At 40.7% G+C, this 17,648-nt stretch overlaps 1 protein-coding gene across 2 annotated transcripts in view; it reads left to right on the top strand.

Moving 5' to 3' along the window:
* Nucleotides 1-17,648, top strand: part of txnrd2.2 (thioredoxin reductase 2, tandem duplicate 2) — an 88,411-nt gene that overhangs the window by 51,050 nt on the left and 19,713 nt on the right. Inside the window, exons 9-12 of one of the 2 annotated variants that reach the window (XM_069932598.1) lie at nucleotides 5,706-5,725; nucleotides 5,853-5,944; nucleotides 7,112-7,286; nucleotides 11,526-11,566. In XM_069932598.1, coding sequence (XP_069788699.1) covers nucleotides 5,706-5,725; nucleotides 5,853-5,944; nucleotides 7,112-7,286; nucleotides 11,526-11,566 — 328 coding nt within the window. The remainder of the gene's footprint in view (nucleotides 1-5,705; nucleotides 5,726-5,852; nucleotides 5,945-7,111; nucleotides 7,287-11,525; nucleotides 11,567-17,648) is intronic. The other variant, XM_069932597.1, reaches the window with a different exon arrangement.

Below are 17,648 nucleotides of genomic sequence, written 5' to 3' on the forward strand. Positions count from 1 at the left end.
GTAGATTTTTTTTAAAACATGTGTTTTGCTGCTGCAAAGGTTGAACACAATGTCTAGTTTATCAAGTATCTAAAGGGCTGAACTGGAATGACAGGTCAGAAGATGCAGTTGTACAGTTAGAGTACTCCATATCCGAAGTTCCAAAAACTGAAAAGATCCAAAAATTTGATATTTTTTTAGGGCCGACATGATGTCACAAGTGGAAAAAGATTCAACACCTGACTTGCTCTGATGTTTTGTTGCTGCTGCTTTGTTTACAATAACAGTTTTTAAAAAAAAGAATTAAATCTTTGCTTCTGGCTGGGAAGATGCCATACGGAGCTGGGTCCAAGTCATCAGCATTAGCTGCAGCCAGAGTCAGTGACAGGTGACTCCATTCTCAACATAGGGTGTGGTGCCATCCCCATCAAAGAATTTGCCTCTGGCTCCTGGGCAGGAGTGGGGGGTGTTGGTGGGAGGTGTTGGGGACCATCGGCAGAGATTAAGTTTTCGGTTTTGTTCCAAAAACGTTTTTTAAAAAACCCAAAAATCGAACAACATCTGGTCCCAAGTGTTTCAGATACAGGGTACCATACTTTCATCATTTTGCAAATATCACTTGGCAAAGTTTCATTGGCGTAGTGAATAAAAGAATGATTTAAAAAACTTAGCTCAAGAACTGCATTCAGCGAAGGACCTGCAAACGTTTATCCCCCTCTGTTCTGAAGATTAAGCCACATCTGAGAGGTGGTCTCAATACCTTTGTACAACAGCCACATCAAGACCTGACTTGTATTTTCCTGCCAAATTTGTGTCAATCACTTCAAAATATGCTGTTGCCATAGTCAAATAGTTATACCTCCGCCCCACCCACGAATTGTGCTGGAGGTTGAAGGATTGTTTGTAAATTCAGTAAAATTTCCTGAAATCAACATAGTTTATGAACTGGCTCAAACTGTCTCCATACCACAATTAATTTTGTGTCCATGCCATTTGAAGCACCTTATTCTATATGTGATGGTCTACAGCAGTGACTTCGCCTCCCTTCAGAATTCCTGATGGCCCTTTGACAATTCACTACTGTTAAAAAGATCTTTGAAGTGCGTTTATTTGTCTCTTATGAACAGAAGCAGGTGAAAACAGTTCAAAAGGGATTTAAAAAAATTAAGAAAACTAAAATGGTTCAGTTGTGTCTAAAAACAAAAAGAAATGTGAGATGAATATTAATGCAAAATATTGAATAAAACAAAGGGAAACAGTTAACGAGAATCATTTAAGTTGAGGTCATGGACCCTATTCAATTTTGAATTGGTTATGTGCAATGAGACAGAGAGAAGCTCTGTTTGCAGACTATCCAGGCATGTCAGTCTATACAGATTGGCAAGAATAAAAATAAAATGTAACAATAAATCAGAAGTGTAGAGCATCATGTTAAAAAGAAAAGTATGTTTAAACAGTGCAAGGCATAATTTTGTACTCATGGGAGGTCTATTCAAGAGCCTGAAAATAGCAGAAAAGAAATTGTCCTTAAATCTAGTGTGTGTTTTCAAACTTGTATCTTCTGCCTACAAGGAGGAAGGACGAGGTGGTGGGCAGGTGGGGGTTGGAATAGAGAATGTAACTGGGATGGAGTGTTCTTTAATTGTTGAATGATGAGATGATGTACAGGAAGGAGATAGAGAATCTAGTAGTAGAGTGTCTGAATGTAACCTCTCCCTCTGTCAGTAAAACTAAAGAACTAATCAGTGACTTGAAGTACATCCCTGTCTGTATTAGTGATCCTGAATGGAGGTTACATAGAACTTTTTTGGAGTAAATATCATTAATAACCTGTTGTGGCCCAGCAACACTGATGCTTCAGCCAAGAAAGTGGCCTCTACTTCCTCAGAAGCCTGAGGAAATTAGGCATGTCCCTTCGTATCTTTTAGTAATTTTTATTGATGCAGCATAAAATTATTCTATCTGAATGTATTATAGCTTAGTATTGGGAATTGCTTTTCCCATGAGCACAAAAGAACCTGCAGAGAACTGTGAACAAAATAACTTACTTAATTTTGAGTACAAGTGAGGAAGTCATGTTGTTGCCATAAAAAACCTTGGTTCTTTCACACTTGGAACACTGTAATTCTGGACATCCTATTATAGGCAGGATATAGAGGTTTAATGAAGTGGCTGGGTTTTTTTCCCCCTGTTCATCTGTTTTATACGTTGAGCACAGGGGAAGACAACTTTCTCAGTTTGGTCAAAATTAGACTCTTCCATGTCAAACAGTGGGATTAATTGATGATCTGATGAGGAACATCATTATGACATGGACCATTTGGTCAAAGAGAGGGCCTCTGCACCATCTTTTGGAAAAATAGAATGATGAATATCCTTACTCCATTATCTTCACCCCTTGAAAAAAAGTGTCAACAGTCCTTATGATTATCCAGCATAGAAGGAGGCCATTCATTCTTACATCTATACTGACTCTTTGAAGCATCTATTCAATCAGTCCCAATTATTCTTTTCACATAGCTCTCAATTTTTCTTTTCCAAAGGTTTATACTTCTGTTTTGCTTCTAGTGCCTTTTGGGGCTTTATGTCATAACAACATGCTGCACTCGAAGAATTGTTGCTATTTCTGATTCTTGGGCTGTCACCCTGTAATGATTGCGAATTTTTTTTCATTTGGTTTGGGTGTCGTTCATTTGATTCACAACAACCTTTCGGATATTTGGCTAGAGCTAAACCTTGAGTATTTTGTTGCAGGTTAGTGCTTGAGGGGCCCTGGGAAGGGAAGGACCTGCTTGCTCCTAAGGAGCTGCATTGTAATTCAGCCCACTGTAAAATGATAAATGCATCATCCATGCTCTTCTCTGTCCATTGAATGGATCTGTGTGTGCAGCTCTTGAGCTGATCACAGTGGCTTGTTCTTTGCGATTTGTAGAAGTAGCTATCCAGATTACCTGCCACATTTCTTAACACTGCATGTTTTGGAGGGGAAAATAAAATGCAAGTATAGCACACATTTGAGAGGATACCCAATCAAACTTCTGGATCCTGATGTTTGATATTACAAATTATTGATTCAGAGATGTGAGATCATATCCTAGCCTGATATCTCAAAATTAGAGAAATCAATTGAATGTGGAAATTGTTAGTGAAAAATGTAGCTATGGGCATTTGTGGGCCAAGTTATACCTATCCTTTTGTGGGATATGTAGATTAATCTTTGATTCAGTCCCTCAATATTTTAGCTAGGATGTTGATGATTGCATTAGTGCTACCTCATTCGCTTGTGAAGAATTTGACATTTTTGTTACTGTAGTTGTCAATATCCACCCTCTCCTCACCATCACGTGGTCAATCTCTGACTTCCTTTTATGAATCATTCTGTCAACATCTCAAGAAATAAACTAACTACTAACATACATTTGGGAACTTACTGACTCAACTTCACGTTTCACTTTGCCTTCAAGACAGACTCTACTCCATTCTCCCTTTTCCTCTGTCTCTTCCCTTTGATCTGATATAAGACTTTCTGTAGAGGTGCCTCTGATATGTCTCTGTTCCTGAGCCATGCCTTGCTCTCTTCCATTGTGACAAAGCCCTTGCCGCCTCTTGTCCATTTCCTGTACCTCTGCTCTCATCCCCTCTCTTCTGGGACAAATCAAGGAGAGAATTCTCCTGAGCCTCAATTTCCACCCCATCATCCTCTGCATTCTCCTTCAAGAGATTCTTCCACCAGAGCCTTCTTTCCATCTCTTCTCCCACTTCTACATTTGATCAAAGAACTGATACCTTCACAACTCCCTAATCCATTCTCACTGTTCTCTTGGCACTTTCCCTTGTAACTCGAGGCATTACAGCACTTGTTATTTCACTTCATCTGTTCTCAGCAAATAGTCTTTTCAGAAAGTAGCGACCCACTTGTCCTTCCAAACTAGTGCATTACATTCAGTGTTCACAATGTGGTCTCCAATACCTTAGAGAAACCAAGCACAGATTGAGTGACCACTTTGTGAAAGATCTGTGTTCAGCCCTTGGAGGTAAGCCTAACCTTCCCATTGCTTGCTATTTTTAATTCTCCATCCAACTCCCATTCTGACCTATCAGGGTCTGGCCTCCTGTACTGTAAAAATAAAGCCCAACAGAAGCTTGAGGAAGAACGCTTCATCTTCCTTCTGAGAACATTACAGCCTTCTGGACTCTAATGAATTCGGCAACTCCATGTAACTTGATTTCTGTTTGCATCAGTCATCCCTCTATGTTGTTAACTTGTTTCTTTGTTTCCATTTTTTTCTTTTTGGGTTGGTGGAGTTATGTAGCCTGACTTGCCTGGCATGTTCTTCTGTCCATGTTCATTTGTCTTTGTTTTCATTCTTTAACTGCTCCCAATCACTCATCACCAGGTTATCATGCTTCCCCTCTCTACCTTCCATAAGGACCACTCCTTCAGTGGCTCCCTCATGCACTCAATCCCTCCCTACCAATCCCCCCTCCACGGCACCTTCCCCTATGGCTGCAGGAGGTGTCACACTTATGCCCACACCTCCTCTCTCACCATAGTCTTGGGCCCCAATTAGGCATTTTAAGTGAAGCAACACTTCACTTCTGTATCCGCAGGATTGATTTACTGCATTCAGTTTCCTTCTCTACATTGGAGAGACTGGGCGCAGACTGGGAAATTGCTTCGCTGAGCTCTTTCACTCTGTCCGCACCAGTGGCAGGGACCTCCCAAGGGCCAACCATTTCATTTCTGTGTCCCACTCCCATACTGTCATGGCCCACCAAAACCACTCAAAAATTGGAGGAACAATACCTGATTTTCCATCTGGCACTCTCCTGCCATATGGTATTTATATTGACTTCTCCGGTTTCTGCTAACCTGCTCTCCTTTCCCCCATCTTTTTTCCCTTTGCTCACCACTCTCTTCCCTTTCTATTTCACCCAGCCATCCCTTCTCCCCTGACTTGCTGCTATCCCCTCCCTCCCTTCTCCACCTATTACCTCCTGCCTTTGTGACCATGTTCCCCCCCCCCGCTAACCTTTTTATTCGGATGCCTGTCATCATTTTTCCATACCTTGATGAAGGGCTGAAGCCTGAAATGTCAGTTACGTATTTTTATCTTTGCTAAAGATAAAGGACACTGTTTAACCTGCAGAGTTCTCCAGCATTGTGTTTTTGCTTCATCCACAGTCCACAGTGTCCACACACATGTTTCACCACCAGATAATCATATTTGCAGCTTATCCCCATGGTCACCCAGTTTTACCCTATAAAAGATATTCCCCACCCATGTAGCTCAACAAGCATTTGTCATCTCATTTCTGGTGAATGGTTTTTGACCTGAAATATGGGTTCTTTTTCTCTTCCCACACGCCAGGCCTGACCAACTGAACAATTCTAGCATTTTCTGTTTTTATATTAATTCAAAATGGAGTTGGAATGAGGTAACAATGACTGCAAACTACTAAGGATCTTATAACCTAATCTGGTTCAGTGAAGAAAGCTGTCTTGTTCATCCTATTTGACTTCCCTGTGAATGCAGAATCAGAATTTATTGTCTTGAAATTGGTGCAGGTGCACTAATAGAGTTGGCTCTCAAGTGGCTGAGCAAGACACTGTTCAGTGTCTAGAGATGGACAATAATTTCCAGTCTTCGAATCAACATCTGCATTCTTTTCATGAAGAAATTGTGTTAAAAATCCTAATGATGACATCTTCACTTTTTTTGCAGGTTAGTTATTGGTGCAAGCTGTATCCTTTTGAAAATCCTTTTGGATTAATAAAGGCATAATGTTGGTTCTGACTGAAACAAAGCATTATTTTAAAACCAAAAACATAACACAGTAGAGTTTGGATCTTTAGCCTGATGCCTCATCAGATGTGGCCTTGGAGTGTGCTGGCTTTCTAACTGGGATTGGCTTGGATACTTCACTGATGGTGCGAAGCATACCTCTCCGTGGCTTTGATCAGGTATAAATTTAGTTGTTAAGAATGTTTGATTTTCCATAATTTGGTGATGTGTTAATCTATATTTACATTAAATAAACAGAATAAAATGCTTAATATGCTTAATTTAGTGTTGTGCCTTCATGTTTTAATCTTTACATACATCAGACTTTTAACCTACTTGTTGGCAGCTTAATATCACCCCTTGAATAGAAAAAGTGTCAAGCATTGTGTTCCAATCATAAAGAAAGGCATTGAGACCTAGATGGAAAGTTTGAAGAGAGTTTTTGACTGCTGGGCTTTAGGAGGTGATGGAATTAGAAAGGTTTAACAAGAAAGCTCTGGTCTATGGCCCCTAAATTGAGCGGTGCAAATTGTTGTAATACCAGGTTAATTAGCTGGTTGACATCTAGCCCAAGTAACACCTAATATTACTCTCCCTTGGTGCCAGTCCCAAGAACAGGTTGGTTGGTGCCAGCTGAGTGATGGTGAAACTCATTGGTGGAGGTGATATGCTTGAGCAACCACTTCTCCCCTCTAGTCCTTGCTTCTCTCTCAAGTGCCTTTCTGGTCCCAAACAATTGATAAATGGTGCAGAGAAGGAATGGTGCTATCGGTCAGCAATGGCTACCCCTATCCAAGATCAGCAGTGGAATCATCTGTCCAGCTGACCATTTGTCTCACACTGATTCATTTTGTGGAACCTCTCAGAACAATGACAGTGATTGGGCAGTGGCTAAGAAAATTAGCTCTTAATGCCCACAAACACCATGGCCACTTCCTCTTCCTCTACTTGTGTTTTCTGAAGCCAGCCTTAAGCAGAGGATGATGAGTCAGATGATTTAGGAAAATCCTTCCATTGTTATAACATCTTTCCTGTCTGTCTGAAATATAGAGAATGTAGCTACTCAAGCGCAAGAAGTTCCCACAGCAGTAATATGATGATCAGGAAAACTATCTGTGATTGTGCAAGACTAGGCTAAATGCTGTTTAGGAAATTGGTGTAACAGTTTATCAGGGTATTTTGCAGGTTGAAATGTATTTTAGTTTTGGAATGTTGTTCAAGACATCCTGAAGGTGGTAGTGAAATTGTTTATCATCTGTAACAAAGCATTACATGTATGTGTCACCCTTTGTAAATTCACAAATGACTCTATTTCACAATCTCCTTTTCCTCTTCATTTAATGTAGCAAATGGCTCACTTGGTGACAGACTACATGATGTCTTATGGTACCCGAATCTTTTGGAAGTGCACACCTGTTAAAATAGAAAAACTGAACAGTGGCAAACTTCAGGTTGTGTGGAAAAATCTGGAGTCCAATGTAGAGGAGCGAGAGTCCTTTGATACAGTTATGTGGGCAATAGGTAAGAATGTGAACTTGAATCAGCAAACAACATTGCTAAATTGCTTAATATAGTACATCTGGTACAGTTGGGGGTGGATACAGGAGTGACCATAGCTCTGGATGTGGAGAAGGCCTTCAACAGATTGGATTGAGACTTCTTGTTCAAGTACTGGAGGAATTTGAGTACGTCAAACTTTTATTAATTGGGTGAGGACACTTTATTATAAACCCCAAGCAAAAATTATTACAAATGGGCAAATGTCTCCAGTGTTTCCATTGAGCAGGTCCAGTAAGCAGGACTGTCCATTGTCTCCAATGCTGTTCATTCTAGCAGCTGGCGGAAGCCATTTGGCAGGATCCAGACATAAAGGGGTTCAGAGTGGTCCAGGTGAAACACAAAAATCAACCTTTTTGCTGATGTTGTGTTAATTGACAGACCCTGAGATGGGGGGGTGGGGGTGGGGTAATTGGCCAGGCTGAGTACCACACTGGAGAATCATGGGAAGGTCTCGGGGTATAAAGTAAATCTGGACAAAAGTGATATTATGTCTTTGATGAACAGGGATTATAGACTATATCAACAGAAAAGTCAATTTAAATGGTCGCAAAGGCATTAAATATCTGGAGATAAAAGTAGAGAAAGATTTATGCAACTTATACAAATTTAATTATCTCCCTTTGCTCCGGAGGATTGAGGAGGATCTTGCTAGATGGAGGACTCTGCCCGTAACTCTGGTGGGCACAGTTAACTGTGTCAGAATGAAGGTGATGCCAAGGCTCCAGTATAATTTTCAATCATTACCCATTTCGTTGTCCAGGGCTTTTTTTAAGATGCTCAACGAATATGTAAGGAAGTTCCTGTGGAAAGGTAAAGTGGATAGAATCTCCATGGGAAAAGTTGACGTGGGGCTATAATTCGGGGGGGTTTAAAATTACCTGATTTAAAAAAATATTACTGGGCAGTCCAGGTAAGGTTTATTGCCTCACTCTTTGAGGGAACCCAACCCCCAAGCTCTTCCTGGGGTGGGGTGAGGTGAAAAGATAGCATTAGTCTTTATGTAAAAATGGGTCACTGAATTAATTTCAAAGAAAACAGATAATCTTGTACCTAAGATATGGCAAAGAATAAATCAATGTATTGGATTCGAGCATTGAGGAACAAATACGATTTGTCTAATAGAACATTCTTCTGCTATATGGAGATTCTCATTCAACAGGGGAATGTATGTAAATTTATCTATAAGATGTATTGCATATTCCAAAGTGAGGGCCCGAAACCAGGCTTAAACAGGTCAAAAGAGAGATGGGAGTCGGAATTGGCACAACAATTAATGAAGAGTGGTGGCAAGACATGTGTCTGGACAGTGGACTGGGGTCATTAACACCAGATGCAGGTTGGTGCCATACAACTTCTTGCACCAGCTGTACCTCACACCACAAAAATGACATAAATCAAAGCCAGAAACTTCATAAATGTGCTTTAGGTGTGGTGTGGAGATTGGAAGCTTTGTCCACTCCACCTGGCTATGTACAAGGGTGAGATCCTTCTGGGAGGACCTACGGGGCATTCTGAAAAATATTACATAAGTGGATTTTCCACAGGATCTGGAATTGTACCTTCTGGGAAATATTGGAGACATGAATTTTAGACTGTCCAAATACCAAATTCAGTTCGGTAGCCAGGAGGTGTATAGCGGTTACGTGGAAGTCTGATTCCCAATTTATCCCTTGGAGAAAATCACATACAATCTAAGGAGGAAATAGACACTTTCGTTAGTGTGTGGCAACCCTATTTGAAATATATTGGTACGCAGATTTGACTAGCCTCACCCCCCCACCTCGAAATATGGGCACTGTAACAATCCGTCCCAGCAGGGAAATGAGTGGATTAAGGAACCATGACATGATGTAGACTATGTTTTAGTTTTGTTTTTTTTCTTTTTATTCCTTACCGTTGTTATTTAGTCACCCTGGTTGTTTTTCCTAGTTTTCTGTAGGGGTCATGGACTCTACTAGTACTTATATCTGTATATTTTATATGACTGCATATGTTGGGGTAGGGTAGGTGGGGGGGGGGGGGAATAAATATGGTCTGAAAACCAAAAATAAAATATTCAATAAAGAATGTGAACTCTTAACATTCCAACAACAAGCACCAATACTGCTGTAAGGCATTTATAAGACGTGCATTTACATGGTTTGGTTGGAAGTATTATGTTTCAAAATTGCCAACAATGCAGCCCACATTTGAATCACCCTCATAGTTTTACAGATCATTGGAATGCCAAAATTTACTTTATATGTTGCTCGTCATATTCTTTATTATTTTTGTGTGATGTGCATTCATGCATTACTTGACAGTATTTCCATATATCATTAAAAAAAGTTGGGTTTTGCTTCATTGAGTATTGTTCGTTGTATGGTTCATTGCCTGAGTCCTCATTGTTCACAGAACCTTGTTGCATTGAAGGCTATTTGTAGAAGGGTGTCATCTATAATTTCTAAAACTTGACTGACAGGAACATCTGGTATGCATTCAAGTCTTGTCATTTTCATCTGGGAAGAAAAGACCATGTAAGGGGATCACGTAGACTCATGAATGTGACTTTTTTGCGTAAGAGCCAAACCTGATTAGTTATTTACAGGTCATCCTGTTGTCTAGTTTGAGGTGGTCCTCAACTTGTTCTTGAGGAAGTTCAGAGGGATCTAGGTGTTCTGTGCTTGAAACATGAAATGTTACCAGGCAGGTCCACAAGAAGTTAAGAAATGAAACGGCATTTTGTCCTTTATTGCAAAGGAATTGGAGCTGAAAATAGGTAGGATTTGATCCAGTTGTGCAGGATGTTGGTGACCTGAAATCCTATGCACTGTTTTGGTCTCCTTCAAAAAGACAATATTGTAGCATTGGAATCAGTCTAAAGGAGGTTTATCAAGCTGGTTCCTGAGATGAGGAGGTTGCTAGACAGTTGGGGTTGGATTCCTTGGAGTTTAGAAGAATGAGGGTCACCTTATTACGGCACAACAGGGTAAATGTTGAGGTGTTTTTGTGAGCGGAAGAGTCTTGGCAAAGGAAATGTAACTGCAAAATATGAAGCAGGTTATTTAAAACTGAGGAGTGTTGAAATCTATTTTTACAGAGGATGGTGGATTTCTGGAATTATCTACTACAGGGGGTGTGTCGAGATGATGATTAAAATTATTTAACTTGGCGACAGATATATTTTGGAATGATGAAGGAATTGAAGTTTATGGTGAATCTTTGCAGAAGAGGAGTTGAGGTTCCCTTGGATCAGCCATGATCATGTTGCTGAGGCAGACGTGAGGGGCCTAGTGGTGTGTTCCTCCCAGTGGTCAAAGTTATTCTCTAAATTGCACTTTATCGTTAGCAACTCCAAGAAAATGTAGGAAGCATGAATCTGGCTGTTGTCTTTCTTGGCCTTGTATTTGATCTATATAAATCTGGAAAGTTTTAAGGGAATAAGATGTCCTATATTAATCTTCCATTGGTCAGCCAATTTCCCACTGAATTTAGAGGCATGATTTCAAGATTGGATAGTGGCGGTCCTTTCCTGTGCAACAATGGGAATTGCAACACCAAGCTTTCCACTTCCTGCCTTCTCCCTGCCCAGTGCCCCAAATACAAGGCATCACTTGTAATGGAAAAGCGAAAGCATGTGAAGCACATTGTGAGAATTTATTGCAGCATTCTAAATTGAAAGAAGCAAGACCTCTCAGAGGCACCTCTAGAAATTCTCATCATTAGAGACTAAGGAATTGGGAGAATGGAATGAAATCCACGTAGAAGGAAGTATGGCTGAGAGCGCTTTGGTAGTCTGTTGATTCATTGTGGGTATTTATTGCTTCACCTTATCTATCTCTCCTCCTCGCAAATTGAAACTAATTGCTTTTTGTTTCTCCAAGTTCTGATGAAGGATCATTGATCTGAAACATAACTCTTTTTCCCTTTTTGTGGATGCTGCCTGACCTGTTGAGCGTTTCCAGCATTTTATGATTATTCTGTATTTTTTCCCAATTACTATCTCGGGGCCCAGCCTTGCGTGCATCCATTGTTCACACTTGCATGAAACACGTGATCTTTTCCCTCATCTAGTGTGATGCTGAATCTCCATTGCCATGGTTAATCAGGCAACTAATTTGTTCGTTTTGACCACTTCTTGGATCAACTCTTGAGTTATTGAGGTTAGCATTGTTTGAGAAGCAGTTTATGGTTACACCATTATTTTTTTTAAACCCTCAGGAATCATCCTTCATGGTCATTCCAGTCTTATGGACTCGTAGGTATGCAAACAAAATCTGTACAATTTTTTAAAAGTCTGCTTGCAGTGTGAACTATGCAAATCATTCCAATTTGTGAATACAAACATGTCCTAAGACAGGTTCAACAAGTAATCCACCTAACTTTTCTCAGTCAAGATTTTTAACAATGAGCCCATCATGATCTTGTCATTTTTTTTGGCCCAACCCCCACCCTTGCTCAAAACCCGTTGATCTGTGGTTTTTGAGTCAATGTCAGTTTTTTCTAAATTAACACACCCATACCAGGTGTTTTAGGCAGGTCAAGAAAAGTTGGATCATGGCAGTTAACCCTTTAATTACCATGGCACATCATTACTGTGACACTGCTGAGTTATTATGCCTGCTGCCACTTAAGTAATACAGGTACTCCCCAACTTACGACCATATTTGGGACCGAAGGATTGGTTGTTTCTCGAAATGTACGTAAGTCGGAATTCTGCCCGCGTGTGTGGACTACCGAAGTCTTAAAGCAAAATGTTTAATTGAATGTTGCATTTGACAAATGTAACAAGATGCAGGGCATGTAAGAGCCAAAATGTGCACACTTACTTTGTTAGTCAGCGTCCTGGGGTCTGTAGGCTGGGTGTGGCCACCTTGATTCCTGTGCCCATGCGCGAGTTTTTGGATGACGCTTGCAGGGTGGGTTCGCATATTGGAGTTTGCTTGGCACATGTGCGAGAGTTAAGCACCTTGACAATATTGAATTTGCGCCCTTAACTCTCATGCATGCACCAACTGAACTGCAATAAGGGAACCAATATGCATGCGCACTGGAATCAAAATGGCTGCGCACAGCCTACGGCCTGGATGCCAACTAACAAAATAAGTATGTATATGGCCCTGTAACCCTGATATAGTTTGTCAAATACAACATGGACCACTTTTATTTTTGTTTTCTTATTTAAATAAAAATTCGGTCGTATGTGCGGATGGACATAAGTCGCATAGGCTGCAAGTTGGAAGTACCTGTACTGCAACATTTTAATTCATTCTGAAACAGCATATAGTCAAACATTTCCTCCATTAGTTTCTGATTCCCTTTTGCCATTGCGGGTGTCCTCACTTTTAACCATTGTGTGACTGGATATATTTGTATATTTCACTGTTGTTTCTTGTGAGGAGCTATATGCCCCTGTTTTCTTTGAGTATGTGATAATATAGGGAAAATAAAACATTATTGATCAGGGAGACCAAGCTCCACAGAGCAAAAGGCCTGGGTTGAAGCTGATTCTGAGAAACCCTATTTTATATTAGGTAAGCTATGTAGAAAATGTAAATGTTCTGGGACCCCCCTCCTCTTTGTGATTTTTTTTATAAATAACCTGGAGTAGGAAGTGGAAGGGTGGGTTAATAAGTTTGTGGATGACACGAAGATTGGTGGTGTTGTTGATAGGAGGGCTGCCAGAGTTTACATCGTTAGGATGAAGAGCTGGGCTGAGAAGTGACAGATGGAGTTTAACCCAGAAAAGAGTGAAATGGTCCATTTTGGTCAGTCAAATTAATGGTAGGACTCTGAACAATATGGAGGGTCTGAGAGATCCGGGGTCTGTATCCATAGGATGCTCAAAGCTCCTGCACAGGTTTTTTTTAATTTATTTTTTATTTTTTATTTTTTTATTTTTCACACCATAAATCACATTAGCCATGATATACACTATTTCTTTTTCACACATATGCAGTGACTTTTTCTCCCCCCCCCCCTCCTCCCAAGCCACCCCCCCACCCCCCCCTCTCATCCATTTTAGGTATACAATCTAGGTTGCATTAAGCCAGTCAGACAATGTTGTCATTCAACAAAAATACACCAGAAATTCTACTGAGTCCATTCTTTTCTTTCCTTCTCCTTCCATCAACTTAGGTAATGTTTGTCCCCGGTAGGTTTTCGCTATTGTATTTAATGTAAGGCTCCTATACTTGTTCGAATATTTCAATATTATTTCTTAACCTATATGTTATTTTTTCTAATGGAATACATTTATTCATTTAAATTTAGTAGTTTCTTCCTTTTAATTTGGTTATGTATTCCATTAATATTTAAAGTCATATAGTTCAGCGTAGCCCTTTTATATTTTGTTTATCTTCTCTTTCCGTTTTTCCATCATTACCTTTCCTCCTTTTCCATTTCTGTTTTCTTATTTTCAACTCTTTATAAGACAACATTCCTACAACATCCAACATTTTCCTTATTCTCCTATTTCTATCTTCTTTATCCCCAATCTCCCCTTCCCCTCCTGAGTTGTCCTTTATCCCTTGTCGGACAACCACATCTCCCCTCTCCATTTGGAATTGCGAATCTACTCGCAAGCGTCAACTGATTTTGCAGTGACCGCTATTTCCCCCCACCCCGCCCCCCCCAGAAAAGATTTCACTTCTCATATGTCACAAAGGTCACTCTTTTAATTCCCTCCTTATTCTCTCCTATTCCATTACCTTCCCTTATTAATTCTTGTCTATACTATCTATATTTTCCTCTAAGTACAGATACTTTCACGTATGCACATTGTCTCTATTCACTCTTATACCTCTTTACCCGCATACATATCAATCGTGATCATTTTTACTCTCATTACCCGTCTTCATCCCTCAGTCTATTTTTGTCTTTACCCACATACATATCAATCGTGATCATTTTAACTCTCATTACCCGTCTTCCTCCCTCAGTCTATTTTTGTAATTGTTCTGCAAATTTTCGTGCTTCTTCTGGATCCGAGAATAGTCTGTTTTGTTGTCCTGGAATAAATATTTTCAATACCGCTGGATGCTTTAGTATAAATTTATACCCTTTCTTCCATAAAATCGCCTTTGCTGTATTGAACTCTTTTCTCTTCTTTAGGAGTTCAAAACTTATATCTGGATAGATGAAGATTTTTTGCCCTTTATACTCCAGTGGTTTGTTGCCCACTCTTACTTTTTCCATTGTCTTCTCCAGTACCTTTTCTCTTGTAGTATATCTTAGGAATTTTACTACAATAGATCTTGGTTTTTGTTGTGGTTGTGGTTTAGAGGCCAATACTCTATGTGCCCTTTCTATTTCCATTTCTTGCTGTAGTTCTGGACATCCTAGGGTCTTAGGGATCCACTCTTTTATAAACTCCCTCATATTCTTGCCTTCTTCATCTTCCTTAAGGCCCACTATCTTTATGTTATTTCTTCTGTTATAATTTTCCATTGTATCTATTTTTTGAGCTAGTAGTTCTTGTGTCTCTTTAGTTTTTTTATTAGATTCCTCCAATTTCTTTTTTAAGTCTTCTACCTCCATTTCTGCTGCTACTTCCCGCTCTTCCATCTTGTCCATTTTCTTTCCCATTTCTGTTAAGGTCATCTCTATTTTATTCATTTTCTCTTCTGTGTTGTTTATTCTTTTTCTTAAATCCTTAAATTCCTGTGTTTGCCATTCTTTAAATGACTCCATGTATCCTTTAATAAGAGAAAGTATATCCTTTATCTTGCCTTTCTTTTCTTCTTCTATTTCACTGTACTCTTCCTCTTCCTCTTCTTCTTCCTCTGGGTTGGCCATCTGTTGTTTCTTTGGTGCCCTTTCCTTCTCTTCTTTCTTGTTTCTATTGTCTTCTGTGGTCTCTTCTTGCTGCAGGTGTTCTGCAGCTGTCGTTACCGGCTGTGGAGATCGACTCCCCAGCTGGTCCCCCCTCCCGTCGGTGTGTTTTTTTTCATGCGCGGTTGCGCACTTTTACTCGGCTCAGCGAGCCATTTTTGTAGTCCATTATTTACCGACCTGAGGGAGCGGGTTTCTCTCTCCGCAGCGGGCCTCTTCGGACAGGTAAGGCCTTCACCTTTTTCCTCCTTTGTCTTCTCTTCCTCTCTTCTTACCGTTGCTTTCGATTTTTCTTTTTTTGTCGCCATCTTCTTTCCACCTTTATATTCACTTTTCTGTAACTTTTATTTCTGTGCCTTTGTGTTTTCCTTTGTTTTTCCCGACTTTTCTGGAGAGGGCTGGAGTTCACCGTCCGGCCACTACTCCGTCACGTGACTCCTCCGCTCCTGCACAGGTTGATGGTGTTGTTAAGAAGCCATATGGTGTGTTGGGCTTCATTGACCGTGGGATCAAGTTCAAGACCCTTGAGGTAATGTTGCAGCTATATAAAACTTCAATTATACCCCACTTGGAATATTGTGTTCAATTCTGGTCACCTCCCAACAGGAAGGATGTTGGTGATACAGGGAAAGTGCAGAGGAGATTTACAAGAATGCTTCCTGGATTGGAGGGCATGCCTCATGATAGGTTAAGTGAACTTGGTTTTTTCTCCTTGGGGTGACGGAGGATGAGGGGTGACCTGATAGTGTATAAGATGAAGAGAAGCATTGATCAGGTGGATGGCCAGAGCTGAAATGGATAACTCAGGGGGCATAGTTTTCAGGAGTGAGAGATTAAGTACAGTGGGGATGTAAATTTATCACAGACTGGTGAGTGCATGGAATGCACTGCCTGCGACAGTGGTGTGGGCAATTACAATAGGATCTTTTAAGAGTCTGAGCTAGGTACCTGGAAACTGAGAAAATGAAAAAGGTTATGCAGTAGGGAAATTCTGGATAGTTGTTAGAGTATGCTATTAGGTTGGTACAAGACTGTGGGCCTTAGGGTCTGAGCTGTAATTTCTGTGTTCTATAAAGAGTCCTCACATGAGCAGAGGGGATCTCAGAATTGCAAAAATGCCTGATATCTCCCTGGTGTCTCTTTGTTTTACTAGTTCCAAATTAGCAATCATAAAGTTGTTGACCAAAACATAATGTTTCAGATTAAAACTTGTTTTTTTTATTTAACATTAGTTCATACTCTTTTTGATGCATTATGTGACAATTTTTAATTAAAGTATATGGTTAAAGTCCACTTTATTAACTCTCTCCACTGGGCAATGTATCAGCACATGAATGTTGGAAGGTAGATTGCAGTGCCCTGTTCTTCCCAATAAATCCCTGTCTTGACATTGCTGTTGTCAGCCATGACTTGTATCAGTACTGTTGCCTGAATTTAGAAGGTTGTGATTTTTCCTCTAACAACATATGAACAGATATGAGCTGACAAGTTAATGTACTGATGACAGAATTCTACCGAGATTGCTGCATTTCATGTGAGCTATTGAATTACTCATCCCTATCTGTTCTCTGACACCAATGTGGATCTCCCTATTCAAGTTATCCCTAGACTTCTCTCACTAAAACAGATGGTGTGGTTATATGCCTAATTTTTTTTTGTTGCTGCATGCATGTTGGCTGTGGTATTTTTCACTAAACTACAATGATATCTCCATCGGGCACACAAAACTCAAAACGGTCAACCAGTTTACCTATCTCGGCTGCACCATTTCATCGGATGCAAGGATCGACAACGAGATAGACAACAGACTCGCCAAGGCAAATAGCGCCTTTGGAAGACTACACAAAAGAGTCTGGAAAAACAACCAACTGAAAAACCTCACAAAGATTAGCGTATACAGAGCCGTTGTCATACCCACACTCCTGTTCGGCTCCAAATCATGGGTCCTCTACCGGCATCACCTACGGCTCCTAGAACGCTTCCACCAGCGTTGTCTCCGCTCCATCCTCAAAATTAATTGGAGCGACTTCATCCCTAACATCGAAGTACTCAAGAGGGCAGAGGCTGACAGCATCAAGTCCACGCTGCTGAAGATCCAGCTGCGCTGGGTGGGTCACGTCTCCAGAATGGAGAACCATCGCCTTCCCAAGATCGTGTTATATGGAGAGCTCTCCACTGGCCACCGTGACAGAGGTGCACCAAAGAAGAGGTACAAGGACTGCCTAAAGAAATCTCTTGGTGCCTGCCATATTGACCACCGCCAGTGGGCTGATATCGCCTCAAACCGTGCATCTTGGCGCCTCACAGTTCGGCGGGCAGCAACCTCCTTTGAAGAAGACCACAGAGCCCACCTCACTGACAAAAGACAAAGGAGGAAAAACCCAACACCCAACCCCAACCAACCAATTTTCCCCTGCAACCGCTGCAACCGTGTCTGCCTGTCCCGCATCGGACTTGTCAGCCACAATCGAGCCTGCAGCTGACGTGGACTTTTACGCCCTCCATAAATCT

The sequence above is a fragment of the Narcine bancroftii genome, chromosome 4 (assembly GCF_036971445.1).
Source record: "Narcine bancroftii isolate sNarBan1 chromosome 4, sNarBan1.hap1, whole genome shotgun sequence".
Classification (NCBI taxonomy): Eukaryota; Metazoa; Chordata; class Chondrichthyes; order Torpediniformes; family Narcinidae; genus Narcine; species Narcine bancroftii.